General features: G+C 42.6%; 1 protein-coding gene across 1 annotated transcript in view; it reads right to left on the bottom strand.

The window, feature by feature from the left end:
* The window catches only part of cacna1hb (calcium channel, voltage-dependent, T type, alpha 1H subunit b), a 79,339-nt gene that overhangs the window by 38,542 nt on the left and 25,301 nt on the right, over window positions 1-15,496 (bottom strand). Inside the window, 3 exon segments of the mRNA XM_076989990.1 lie at window positions 4,401-4,498; window positions 5,529-5,662; window positions 6,361-6,472. Of these exon segments, the coding sequence (XP_076846105.1) occupies window positions 4,401-4,498; window positions 5,529-5,662; window positions 6,361-6,472 (344 nt within the window).

A 15,496-nucleotide genomic window follows, 5' to 3' on the forward strand; every position in this document is an offset into this window, starting at 1 on the left:
AGTCATTAAGTCAGTTGACCGTATATAAAAAATACATTTGTTAGTTAGCTAGCTGACAAACAGGAATGGTTAGTTTGACAAAGTGGAATGAGTTAGCTAGTTAAATTAATGTTAGCATGCTAGCTGACTACCTAGTTATTGAATAAATATTTTTGGAGTTGGCGATCAATTGTGCATGAACTAACAGCAACCTTATAATGAAGTCTGTTCAGACTTAATTTTGAGTCTCTTTTGTGTCATTCACTTAAATTAACAAGATCAGAAGTAGACAAACAAAGGTGGGTAGCTAGCTTAACTTATTTATCTTGCTAACATTAAATTAGCTAGCTAGATAATCTGACAACTACATACCGGATTCCAAAGAAGCTGGGACACTAAACAAATTGTGAATAAAAACTGAATGCAATGATGTGGAGGTGCCAATATCTAATATTTTATTCAGAATAGAACACAAATCACAGATCAAAAGTTTAAACTGAGAGAATGTATCATTTTAAGGGAAAAATTTGTTGTTTCAGAATTTCATGGCATCAACAAATCCCAAAAAAGTTGGGAAAAGGCCATTTTACCACTGTGTGGCATCTCCCTTTCTTCTTACAACACTCAACAGACATCTGGGGACAGAGGAGACCAGTTTCTCAAGTTTAGAAGTAGGAATGCTCTCCCATTCATGTCTAATACAGGCCTCTAACTGTTCAATCATCTTGGGCCTTCTTTGTCACACCTTCCTCTTTATGATGCACCAAATGTTCTCTATAGGTGAAAGATCTGGACTGCAGGCTGGCCATTTCAGTACCCGGAACCTTCTCCTACGTAGCCATGATGTTGTGATTGCTGCAGAATGTGGTCTGGCATTGTCTTGTTGAAAAATGCAGGGTCTTCCCTGAAAGAGACGACATCTAGATGGGAGCAGATGTTGTTCTAGAACCTGAACTTAGTTCTCTGCATTAATGGTGCCTTTCCAGACATGCAAGCTGCCCATGCCACAAGCACTCATTACATTTACATTTATGGCATTTGGCAGACGGCCTTATCCAGAGCGACTTACGTTTTTATCTCATTTTTTATACAAGTGAGCTGTTGAGGGTTAAGGGCCTTGCTCAAGGGCACCTCAGTCAGGGAATCGAACCCACAACTCTCCGGTCACAAGACCAGTTCCTTAACCACCAGGCCATGACTGCCACTCATTCTGAACAGAGCATTGATAACAACTTGGGTTATCCTTGTCCTCTCTGGTTCGGATGACATGGCGTCCCAGTGTTCCATAAAGAACTTCAAACTTTGTGACTCATCTGACCACAGAACAGTCTTCCATTTTGCCACACTCCATATTAAATGACCCCTGACCCAGTGCAAACATCTGAGCTTGTGGAGCTTGCTTAGAAATGGTTCAGCTCCTCTGCACTGTAGAGTTTCAGCTGACAACGGCGGATGGCACGGTGGATTGTGTTCACTGACAATGCTTTCTGGAAGTATTCCTGAGCCCATTCTGTTATTTCCTTGAGAGTGGCATTCCTGTTTGAGGTGCAGTGACATTTAAGGGCCCAGAAATCACGAGCATCCAGTAAAGTATTATGGCCTTGACCCTTACGCACAGTGATTGTTCCAGATTCTCTGAATCTTTTAATGATGCACAGTTGATGACGATAACTTAAAAGTCTTTGCTATTTTACGCTGGGTAACACCGTCTTTCTGTGCAACAATGGTGAAATTGGTGATCCTCATACCATCTTGGCTTCAGAGAGACACTGACACTTTTTATACCCAATCATGTTGTCAATTGACCTAATTAGTGTTAATTGGTCTTCCAGCTCTTCATTATATGCTCAACTTCTTTTTTCCATCCCCTTATTGCTACTTGTCCCAATGTTTTTGGGATTTGTTGACACTGTGAAATTTTGAATCAACATATTTTTTCCTTTAAAATGTTACATTTACTCAGATTAAACTTTTGATCTGTCATCTATGTTCTATTATGAATAAAATATTGACATTTGCCATCTCCACATCATTGCATTCAGTTTATATTCGCAATTTGTTTAGTGGCCCAACTTTTTTGGAATCCGGTTTGTAGTTAACTAGATGGCAGAATGCTAACTTATTAGCTAATGTGTTTTACAGAAAATGATAATACAGAAATAATTCACATTGCTTTAGTGTTATCAAATGGTAAATTACATTTTTTTCATTATTTGTTACTGCTGAGTAACTAAAATGCTAGTCATTCTTAGCTAAATCGAGAGACTTCCACATTCCAATGAAACATTGCCCCAGTGTCCACAGCATGGACAAATCCAAAAGTCCTTGATGTATGCTTGCTCAAAACCATAGAAATTTCCTCCATTTGGTTCAGCAAGCATCTTTTTTCTGTTCTTGTTCAACTTGTAAGGTTGACTGAGCACAGTTATCCTCATTCAGTGAATGCAATAATTGAAGATGAATGGTAAAAAAATTACACAGTGATTGACAAAGCCCATTTTTCTGTGTGGGAGCAATTATTTCCATGACTTATGTTGTGCCAGCACATTATTCCTCATTCCCCGAGCATTCTGGGTTTCTGAATCGAATTTTTTAATAGTGAGGGTAAAAATGTCAGTGTCAAAAACTTCACTAAAATATCTGTTACGCAGCAGGTTTTCAGGCCATTGTTATGACTGTACAGGAGACACTTCAGAGGATCTTTTTGAAGTCCTGACTTTTGTGACATCTCACCAACAGCATCACTTGACAGGCTGTGTCACATCATCAGCACTATGTCACCCCTATGTCACCAAAAAAAATATCATTGTTGTAAAATGAGTTGTCATAACACTCTGTGTCTTTCAGACACATCCTAGTGTAATCTGTCATTTGATATAGTTATGTCACCTTGTTGGAATAATCATTTATAAATGGTTAAGTATACTTAATAGCTATTTACAGTGGCCTGTAAAGTGTTACCGATTAATTTTTTCTTTCTAAATGGTCCACATTCTCCACAGCTGTGGAGTAAATTGGCTAAAGCATTTTTTGGTGAATACTGTGCACTCAAGATGAAATAATTAAATGAACTGATTGAACCTTTTATTATTGTCACCATCATGCCATGTTTTCAGTGGCCTCATTCATAAGCACACTGTGTTGAAAACAGGGCAGATGGCATCAGGATGTTTTGTGTGTATTTACATATGGTTTAATGAATCATATTTACGAATGCATTTACAGTATAAGAATAGCAGCTGTGAAACACACACAGACGATGTCCTTAGGACCCGGTGACTCATAACACACCAATACAGGCGCTCGAAACATCCTGGGACATCCAGTCCGTTGGTGGGCGCCCAGGTACAATGGTAAGTGCCAGCGGTGGTGGACTATGGCCTATTTGGCACAGCTGAAGACAAGGCCGCTAATGAAGGTGCCCTGCGTTCGCCGTTACGTTTACAAGCTGGATGTGGCTGCGTATGTGATTAGAATGTCCGCAGCCGCTCCTGAGGTGAGCGGGTTCGTAGCGCACCGGGACACTCGCGCAGCGCTGATGCGTTCGGTGCTTTTTGCAGTCAGTACAAGCCGTGGCCATTATTGTTCTATTCCAAAACCAACCTGCTGCGCCGGAGACTAATACATTAGCATGAAGGTTTAAGGGGGCGGGGGGGTTTTACTAGAGCATACGCTTTTCCTACCCTCGTTTGGGCACCGTGCACCTAATAACTGAGCAAGCTATGAAAGGCTTTTAACATTCACATAGCTGTTCAGAAACATGCTTTATGGTTTGTGGTACACAAAGAATATCAATTTGACAATCTTGAGGTGTGAAAAAAGCCCAGAGAGAGAGAAAGAAAGAAACTGCATAATCAGACCATCACGGTCCGTGGTTAACACCCTGTTTGGTGGTTTGAGCGTAAACAAATTGGAAACTTAAACAGCTAAGGGGTTTCTTTTCTCACTGCATCCAAATTCAACATTGCTGTACAGGCACACATAACGTTTATTATACATATTTATTTGCTTCTCTCATCACGCTCATTTTTTTTTTTCTTTTAATCACTTAAATATTTTGGGTCAAAATCATTACTACAACAGTTCAGCATCATTGTGCTCTAGAGATGAGGAGATATGAGAATAATAATCCAAGCCACCGAGCTTGCACAGGGCAAATGGCAGCGAGACGCTTGCCAAGTGTGTTAGGGAGTGATAACTGTGTGTTTCTGTAAATGAGAAGTGAGGAAAGTGCATTTGTAAATATGGTGTGCAAATCTTTCACCATCTTCTTGCAGACACTTCAGATCAGTACAGACAGAGGAGTGAAGGAGTGTGTGTGTGTGTGTGTGTGTGTGTGTGTGTGTGTGTGTGTGTGTGTGTGTGTGTGTGTGTGTGTGTGTGAGAGAGAGAGAAAAGGATCAAGGAGAAGAGATACTCACTGGGTACTCTGTTGATGGCGCGAAGAGGTCTGAGAACTCTGACAGTTCTGATGGCGGAGAAACTGACATTGTGTCCATCTAAAGAGTACTCTAACATCCTAAATGCAAAATTACACACGTGCACACACCCATACACACGCGCACACACACAGATCTCATTCAATTAGTAACCAGTACAAATACAATGATCACAATCCCAGTTGTTTTCATGTTCGTAGCAAGCATATCTCATCTGAATGTGCATATCAATAGTTTTAAATAGCAACATTACTCCTCACTTGCTGGACATTTTTGAGTGGCAGACCAGCAGTGACACTGACATGAGTGCAATCCCCAAGCAACATAGCTGTGTCTAATAAACGTGCTTCAGCTCAAGAGCCATAGCGCACACGGCGATGTAATGTTGGTGTCACTGGTGCGTTGAGAAAGGTCCATTATGCAATTAGTAACCAATCAGCAGGGGTCCAGAGGTCACAAATGGACCAATCAGGAAAAAAATTAAAAAGTGGCGTCTCGACAGTGCTACGGTCTATAGTTGTACATCTGTAAGATGCACCAATGAGGAATGTGTGACTCATGGAACTGGGTTATAAATGTATATTCCACTGGAAACTATATATTAGAACCTGCATATGAAAATTATCAAAATATTATCAAAATAGTTGCTATGTTGGACCATGAGAAGCTGCAGTGTGTCTTAATCAGGTTTCACACATATGGAGTGAGATCCTGAAGCCCAAAACCTATTCTGTAACATCCACTTGAAAGGATATGCATAATATGAAAGGACTGGTAAGACAGGGAGGACTGAATCAGTGAAAGACACATGGGGGAGAGAGAGAGGGAGGAAGAGGGAGATAGAAAGAGTGGGAGGGAGGGAGAGAGAGAGAGAGAGAGAGAATATGTGAGTGATCTTTGGGAATGCCTGGTAGTAGTTGTCATTCAGGAGCATATCTGTGACACATCGACTTGACATTAGGACTGGAACTGACATTAAAACTTGAATTGACATTAAACATACACAAAAACTTGCACACACACACACACACACACACACTATGATAACGGGGGCTCTTTCTGTCTCTTCTGCAGAGAGAAAAGACAGCTGGTTTGTGATTGGTCACTGACCCTGCCATGACGATAAAGAAGTCTAGGCGGTTCCACGTATCACCAAGGTAACACTTTGGCCCAAACACCCCCAGAGCTACCATCTTAACCACCATCTCCACAGCGAAGAATGCAAAGATGAAGTCATCAAATGCCTATGGAAAGACCATATTGTTGTCACAGAATAGACAAATTATCTCAGCATTTGTGCAATTAGAGATACAAATACACACAAACACAGCTATTTGCATGCACACTAGACCAACGTGCAAAGTCTTGAAGTAGTAATAGGTTATGCCACACCTTTACATACACTTAATATAGCAGGGCAATACATTGTTGTCATGGTAATCAATTCTGACACAATTTGCTTTTTTTGCACATTACTGGTAAACTACTACAATATTTAACTACTGCATGTTTCATTAAAACAATTACAAACTGCACAACAAAATGTGAAATTAAGATGGCATAGTAATTTGTAGCTGATTGGATATTACACATATTATACCAATATAGCATTTTATTCATTTTTTAATTAATTCTCATAAAATATCTAGTTTTTTTTTCTTTAAATAATTAAAAACGTCACTGTGCCTAGCCTTTTTTGAATATATAGTACTGCCTTGGTACCTATTTTATTAAGAAAGTAAATCTCAGTAAATGTAAATATGCTGATACATATTGTGAAAACGTCTTCAGGTATTCCTGTATGCACTCAAATTAATATTCTAGCCTTTGTCCAGGCATGTGGAAACACAACGTCAATGCTCCGCCCCCACGCTCGCTGGAGGCGGAGTCTGAACGCGCGGGAAAGCCCCGCCCAGTTTGGCGCCTGCCATCGCCGTCGTACCTGCAGGATGGCGCATCTGTCAGAGTTGCACTTGATGTCCTGGCAGGGCTGGAACATGCCCAGCGTTACGCAGTTGAGCAGAATCACCAGCATGCTGAGCCGCTCGAACCACGTGCAGCCGGAGTTAAGGACAAACACAGCAGCATCGCTTTACTACACCGCCACAGGACCACTGAATAACATCCTTGAAAAATACCGAAATTGTGTTCGTCAGAGGTTCAGAGAGTATCAAAAGCTAAGCGTGAAAGCGTGAAAGGAATTTCACATCCGAGCTGACAACAGCGCTCTGAATTACTCTTGCACTTACATGGGTATTTACGTCGACTAGGTTAATCACATAAATGGCGCTCGCCACCAGTCCTTGTAAATCATTGAGGAATGATGGCGCGGTCTGTGTGACGGGCAGACGCTGATATTTTACTGCACTAGCTGGAGCTACAAACACGTCTGGAGCCCGAATGATGCAGGTGTAAAAATGATCAGAGACAAACTGCAAGGGTTGTGAGATTCTGCAACGCCGACCATGCTTGGAAACATTGTTGTGGCACAGTAGAGAAATGTCACATCCATAAATATACAAGGAAATGGTAGCTTAGCCTTCCTATTTCAAAGTTATTTTACTTCAAAGCTGGAATATTAACTCAGATCTGAAAAGCTGAAATGGATGGGACTTTGCATGAAAAATGTATGGCGATGACTCTAACGAATGAATTATTCAATTACTATCATTTGAAAGAGGGTTCCAACCATACAAACTAGAATATTTAAAAATGCCACATAATACAGCCTAGTGAAACTCAGTACACTTGTCATTTAAAACATGCACATTTAAGGTTAATTTCCTCCATACGGATGCGATAAAAAGTACCACTGAACAGATCGAGCTTGGTTGTGGTCCGACAGCCTCTAACGTGATCTCGTCTGGCCTTTCCGTCTGTTTCCTCAGAGCACACGTATTAAATGGGCCAATCATGATTCGGCAGGAGAGCGATTGTTTTGGCAGCCGTAAGCCGAAGAACTCAGACCGTGTCACAGGACCAAAGGGGTCGACACACTCGACATCTGCCCCAACGGTCTCCGCTAGCATGCGGGTCCCAACCTACCACACAAGCCTGGGTGTTTGCCGAACTAATTAGAGGAATCGATCTGTACATCGGCTAACATGGGCTGTCTCCCCATAGGAAATACATAGAGGTGTTTTTGAAAATCCTCGAATTTTCCTCGACAACACATCACCAGTGACACCAGAACTGCTCCTCTGTGAACTCATTGGAAGAACTACAGACGAAATGCAGTTTTCAAAAAGGCAGAACTGTTTGTGTTTGTGTGTGTGTGTGTGTGTGTGTGTGTGTATGTGTGTGTGTGTGTGTGTGTGTGTGTATGCGTGTTAAGAATGTACTTAGCCAATCATAGCAAAGTCTAGCCCTTTTCTTCCCTCACATTCTTTGTCTGAATGAAACTCTCAGTTCAGAAAGAAACCCTGTCCTCCTCTGCTTTAAACTGGGGCAACAATCTCCCTCATCAAACATTCATTTGAAAGGCCACATTAAAACACATATTCACATCTTCATAATGGTGATGATAAATGAATTCATCCTCGCAAATTCAGTGTCTTAGAAAGAATCTCTCACATGCCTTGTTCTTCTCTCTTGGTAAGCTTCCATCATTGTATTCTCTCTCTCTCTCTCTCTCTCTCTCTCTCTCTCTCTCTCTCTCTCTCTCTCTCTCTCTCTCTCACACACACACACACACACACAGTGCAGCCATGCAAATGCACGCAGGTATTTAGCTCGTATGCACCAACATATCAGACTGCTTCACACCACAGGCTTCTGTCATGAGGAAAAATGGAAAAACAAACTTGCATATTGCATAAGACGCTCAGAGCATCTCCAGAGTCTCAAACACTAATTCAACAACTCCTTGATCGGCATTTTTTTTTTTTTATGCTTATGAGAAACTCTACCAGATAGAAAACAAGCCCCAACCAGCCTGTCCTCACACGCCTTCTTGGGCCCAACACAGTGAGGCTTCTCTCTGTTCCTCCTGGCACGACTTATGCAGCATACAAACCCGTTTTTACACAACGGCAGAGTAAATTAGGCAAGTTTGCTGGAGGACTGTTCTGATTGGCTGGATGCTCCCTCCAGTGTCTTCCCATTAACCCTTTACATGCGTGCGGAGGCTGCAGGCTGGTGTAAGGGGAGATTCCCATCAATGAGAAAGGCGCTGTGCGGAGAGATAAACCCGTGAGCGGCTGACTGTGACATTTTGTAACTAAGAGGATCTCCTTAAATTCAGGGCACGCAACACCCAATGAAAAACCACTACCGCAACAAGCTATAGTTCCTGAAGGGTCCCGTGTCCAGAAATGTTTTATGAGGTGAAGCTGGGGAACTCTGTCATTCATTCATTTAAAGATAAAGAAGGGAGCGAAGACATACGAAACCAAACATGGTGGTTTGGGTTATAGTGAGCAGTACCTACGACACCACAGCAAGTGAACAGTCATGTACTGCTTACGTAATAGCGCCCTGTACCACACCATCTTAAATACACATAGTACCAGGGCATGCATGTGTGTTTTGTGTTTAAGCCAATGAATTTCCTCTGGTAAAACTATGCTGAGTTAAGCCTTCTGCAATCTTAAACAGTTCACACAACCCCTGAGATTAAATCTGGCCGGCTCCATGCTGACAGGATATAGCAGGTTAAACACAGAAAAAAAAACATTAATCAGATTGTACATGCTTTTGAAAAATGAGGTAATCAGTGATGTGTAACACAATATCCTTCTGAAAGAAGTAATCTAGGTGTACTAGCTCCTCATGCTTCTCTTCTCTAACACAATCTCTCTCTCTCTCTCTCTCTCTCTCTCTCTCTCTCTTACACACACACACACACACGTATGCATTATCAGCCATCCATGAACGTATGAACTCTCATATGTGTACACGTGACATTCCAATGTTTGGTTGCCTTTGAGTCTAAACATAAACAATGGACATAGACACATAAGCCCATTCTGACTTGTCATCTGAGTTAGACTGGGTAGAGTTGTGAGAATACTGAGTAGAGTTGTGAGAATCCTGAGTTGTGACCTGCTATGAGCTGCTAGTCTCATGCTGTCTGTGTACACTTCAGTCATGACCGATCTGGCAGGGTTAAAGCGTACCAGGCTGTTGCCGTTTTTTCACCCAGACACCCAGCTGATGCAAAACAGGGGCCTCACCACGCCATGGCAGGCTTCCTATCAGCCACAACCAATCGGACGTCTCTGCAGTTTACTGTAGACGGTCGTCTGCTGTTAAGAGCTTGCCAAAGTGGTTGCAGGCTTACGTGAAGCTAGTCAATTTAACGCTGATGTGTCACATCTCCCTATTCAAATGGCACGTGGGATACGGCACGTGTGGTACGCTCCACGTCTACCACCGCTGCTGCCACGTTTTTGCCCCAAAACGCTGTACTTTTACATCATCGGTTTAGTCAAGTCAGGGGAGGTTTTTATATGCTTTCTATTAGTCGTTTTATTGAAAACAATCTGTGTTGGTTTTCATGTGGGACCGGTGATTGTTTGTGTGCTGTATCGTCAGGACCTGTGAGTGTGTGTGTGTGTGTGTGTGTGTGTGTGTGTGTGTGTGTGTGTGTGTGTGTGTGTGTGTGTGTGTGCGAGACAGATGTAGAGGGAGCCAAAGAGAGCTGCACAGGAAATGAACGAGTTTATCAACGAGAGACACCGTATATAAAGACGAGGAGAAGAAGCAAAGACAGAAATGGACAGTAAAAAAAATAAATGGGGAAAGAAGGAGAGAGATGAAGCAGCTCCTAGACTCCCCAGAACGAGGCTGCCTCTCTGGGTCCACTCTCAAACGCAGCGCAAAAGCACAGCGCACTCGCGTTCTGTCCAGTTAGGGTAAAACTCTCAACGCTGATTAAGACGGGGAATTCCTTTTCGAATCCTCTTCTGTACTATTTTAATCACTTAATCGTCTCCATTTGTTAACGAGATCTTTATTTATTTCTTAATTTTTTGCTTTTTGTGTGGTGTCTCGGACGAGAGCAACTGCAGAATCACGAAATGTAAATGCAAATGAGAGTTTGTCTAAGGGAGAGACATGAGAACGAGAGGGAAGGAGATAAAGTGACTGAGATCAAGAGCCAGACGAAACACCGGCCCAAACCAATTATGGTAGCTTCCGATTCTTGTGTTACCATGGGAACCTCCCACTGGAACTTCGTGGGAAAGAGCAGCCTTGGTCCCTTAGGACACACACACACACACACACACACACACACACACACACACACACACAAACACACACACACACACACACACACACACACACACACACACAGTAATACGATCACATTTATGTTGAGTTATTAAATCCAAGCTGACCTCTGTACTTTCAGTCTGACCATCTGAGATAATGCTCATCTTAGAAAAACCTCAAAAGCAGAAACAAAAGAACACGCACATCACAGAATCAATCCAAGGCCTAAAATGGCAGCCAGAACAATCACAACAACACCAGCTACCTGTCTGTTTTACGTTAGTGTGTCGTATGTCGATCAAGTGCGTGGCATCGTTCATATATTGACACTGACATACATCTTCCACAAGGAAATGAATTGTCTGTTACTTAAGTCAAGAAAGAAAACTAAAAAGACATTACAGAAACTGAGGCGCACGGACGTATTCTGTTCACTAGAACATTCCGTGCTAACACTAAGCTCATTCTAAGCTAAGCTAAGCTCTGAATGTCCCGTTCCAGCATGGCGTCCGTGACGTTCCTGTCCTGCTTGGATATCACCTTCCATTAGGAAACCTCCGCGCATACCTCCAGGTGGTCACGACCGTCTACCTTCCAATGTGGAACGACTCTGCTGTGTTGCAGGTCTCTGGTTTGACTTGTGACGCGTCCTTGGTAACAATGTGCGAAGGCAGGAAGTTGGAGGGGGCCTTGTACCTGAGTGGTCACGTAAAAATGTTTAACGAGCCCGTTAAAGCAACGATTTCGTGTAAACAGCGTCGCCCTCTGACCAGTCTGGCCTTTTTTGCCATGTTTTAAACACGTATGTCAGGCGGTGAGCCGATGAGTACGAACAGATCGGTACTTTTGTTTTGCTTTCCGGATCTACATTAAACATTTTACGGTATACTGGGAGCTTTCTCCATCTGATGGAATGCTGGTGGAGTTCTTTTTAAGTGCTTACCACTGCATTAAAACTCTGCAGTGACTTAAAGATGACATAAAGCTGGATTCTTGGAGTATTTAAATAATGCAAACCAAACCTAAATGTTTCAGTCTGCAAAAAAAAAAAAAAACAAACAAGCAAACAAAATAAAAACGAATGCAGAATACCTTCTCTGCCTTGTGTACATTCTTACACACATGAGGTGAGGAAGCTGGATTGTGCTTAACATGCACTCAGTGTGAAGGACACACACACACACACACACACACACACACACACACACACACACACACATGTGCATGGACATACACACACACACACACACACACACACACACATGTGCATGGACATACACACACTCACACACACACACATGTGCATGGACACACACACACGTGCATGGACACACACACACATGTGCATGGACATACACACACACGCACACACGTGCATGGACACACACACACACATGTGCATGGACACACACACACACACACATGTGCATGGACACACACATACACACACACATGTGCATGGACACACACACACACACACATGTGCATGGACACACACACACACACATGTGCATGGGCACACGTGCATGGACACACACGCACGCACACACACACATGTGCATGGACACACACACACACACACACACACATGCATGGACACACACACACCTTTAGCTTCCTATTCTATAGCTGCATAGTTGACAGCTGCTCCATTGCTGCATTGCAGTAATATTTAGATATTATTGGCAGGGACATGTAGTTCTGTAATGTCTATGAACGACACCCACAAACCCCAGAATAGCCTTTACCTTGGAGGACAGAGGGAGGAACGAACACAACCCTTCCCCCCCGAACACGTTCACCTGTGCTCGGCATCATGGGAGATTTGAGGTCAGAACGAGAGAAACTGATGGATGAGGATCGGCTGACTTTCTGCCAGCAACCGTACCGTGGTCTCTCTCTCTCTCTCTCTCTCTCTCTCTCTCTCTCTCTCTCTCTCTCTCTCTCACTCACTCACACTTCATCTAATTACACTTGCATGCTTCGTATGTGGATCTAAGAGCCAGTGTCTTTCCCATACACGCGTGACTTTGTAAACTGTCAGTATTACTTGTCTGATGTGTAGAGCCAGTTGCATTCGGAAATAATTCTCGACATGCTGACAGCCATAAGATAAAATAAAAGGCATTAACTGTGCCCTTTTCTTTTAGCTACGTCTGTGCAGAAATTCCGATTTTTCAGTTAATACGTGATTCCTGCGTAGCCACTAGTTAGCTCTGAGAAACCCTGAGTGTTCCTGGGTCTTCTTCTTAAAGCTGTGTGCAAACACACATGCAAAAACACACCAATTTCTCCTTCACAAAGTGTGTTTAAATGTTAAAAACCGTCTGACCCTGAGAGTGATGTGTGGTAAGTAAAGCCCGATCCAACAGTGCATGAATTATACAGACCACTGTTTCCCTCTCTCGATACGTAAGTAACCTCGGCCTCCGGGACCGATAGCACTTCCCTTGTTCTGTGATATAAATCTTGCCATATGAAACACTCGATCATTGGCCGATATACTGAATATGTTGAGGCTGGGTCAAACTAACCTGAGCTATTCCATGTGTACTCCAGAGGGCTGGGGAGGCTAGAAATGGATGATGTCATCATTTTCACTGCCAGAAAGTGTATGGGTACAAAGAAAAAAAAAGAAACCTCCTACATACTGTATTTAAGGCAGCAAGGACCCAGAAGCACACTGAAGTCCAAATAATAGCTTGTCCTGAGGCGTCCCAGCCATTTAGTTACTATTAACACAGAGTGCTTCCTGACCCAAGGCCCTATTCCTGATTGCTACTGCGTTTAATCCATGGGTCTCTAGCCAACTCCTGGACCCCTCCGACCTCAATCCAGCAAACCTAAGTGTCCAGGATCAGGGTCTGGCATGCTGTACAGCTAATAATATGTGTTATTAATATTAGTGAGCTCTTTTAACCAGAACCTTAAATGCAGTGTCAGGCGCATCTGGACCTGGTGGGTTCATCTGATTTTCACATGAAACGGGTGAGTGACTGTTCAAGCCCAGCATGGAGACAAAGCCAAGAATCGATTTCTTTTTAGCTTGCACTGTTCATTCAGATGGAAGAATCTCCTCAGATGCGTCACAGAAGATGCAGGAGGCTCTTTGTGACACGATGCGCTGGTGGTTGTCAAAAAGGTAAAAGATTAATCGTGGAAGAAAAAAAAAACAGTTCTTCAGCTGTCCGCATAGCGTGTGGAAATCGTATGGGCAGGCTTAGCACTATAGCACATTTTGAATAGGGGAAGTGTTGTTTGTAATTGTCCTACAAGAGCACACAGTAGGATCACAATGTATAATTTATGGGCTACAAGCGCACACTGTATCGCAACACGCTGTATTACTTATGTGCTTCACTCTCATCCGCAACACACTGTATTACTTAGGGGCTTCAAAAACAAACTGTATAAATTATAGGTTGTAGGAGCACAATGTAATTTACAGTTCTATGAAAACACTAATGTACTCGTTATACTGTGCTCCTGTTGTCTATGTCCTTTGTGTTTTTGTAGCCCATTCATTATGGTGTGTTCCTATTGTCTATACGTTAGTGTGCTTCTATGGCCCATATGTGTTTGCGCATTTCTGTGCATCAGGTATTGAAAGTATCAACCCTGATCAGTGTTTCTTCAAATGGGTATTTCTTCAAATTGCAGTTTAAAACACTCCTGCCACAGGACAAAGTCTTGATACCAGACTGCAGTCCTTGGCTTATCAGCGAGTCTCTTACCCCCAGCACAGGGGAGCTGCTTTATTATTGCCAGAGCTTGAATTCAATTCAGCAAACAGCTGACTAGGTCCTTTACCTTCCATCAGGTTTACACATTTACACAATGCTTATAAAGCCAAAACAATACAATGAGAATAGAATAGAATAGAATAGAATAGAATAGAATAGAATAATGCTTATAAAGAATACAGTAATGTGAATAGAATACACTAATGTGATAATGACCAACAACACTTGATGGCCTGCTTACAATATGCAAAATACATAATAGGTTATTGTGTATTTAGGACTGGGGGTGCATATATTATTATAAGGGTGTAATTATTAAGCTGGGCGTCATGGGGAAACACACATTTGCCACACCCCCTATGGCTGCTCTAGGACGTGGGAGGCTACCTAGCTGGGTTGGTGGGTAAGACTTTGCATAAAAACTAAACTGGAAGAAAATTTGAGAAAATTAAAATAATAATTAGCAAAGGAAATCTAATGCAAATTTGTCAGAGTAACAGTCTGAAGCTGAATTAGACAAGGGCACAATGATATTTTCCTACCAGCCATATTAGAAAAATGAATAATTTAGGCAAAAACTTCAAAATCTGATTTTCAGTCTTATCTGATAAACCCATTTGTTACAATTCATGCCACCTGAATGGTACTGAAATGGAAACAAAAGTGAACATACATGTTTGTCTGTGTTTTTTGTTTGAAGACACAACCACAGATATGGGCAGCATTTGTGGGCATCATTGGCTGTTCTGATGTACCACTGACTGTTCCATCTACTGTACCATAGGGCATGTTCTGATGCACCTGGTCCACCTGCAGTACCATAGGGCATGTTCTGGTCCACCTGTGGTACCATAGGGCATGTTCTGATGCACCTGGTCCACCTGCAGTACCATAGGGCATGTTCTGGTCCACCTGTGGTACCATAGGGCATGTTCTGGTCCACCTGTGGTACCATAGGGCATGTTCTGGTCCACCTGCCGTAACACTGGGTAGTCCACTAGTTGTACTAAGGTCTCATTTGTAAGTAGCATCAGGCAGGATCCTCAGGTCTGACCATACTCAGTGCTTTTCTAATGCAGCACTTTTGTCTTGACAGCACAACTCCAGGAGGCACGTTGG

Source organism: Brachyhypopomus gauderio, unplaced genomic scaffold, assembly GCF_052324685.1.
Source record: "Brachyhypopomus gauderio isolate BG-103 unplaced genomic scaffold, BGAUD_0.2 sc72, whole genome shotgun sequence".
In the NCBI taxonomy this organism is placed as follows: Eukaryota; Metazoa; Chordata; class Actinopteri; order Gymnotiformes; family Hypopomidae; genus Brachyhypopomus; species Brachyhypopomus gauderio.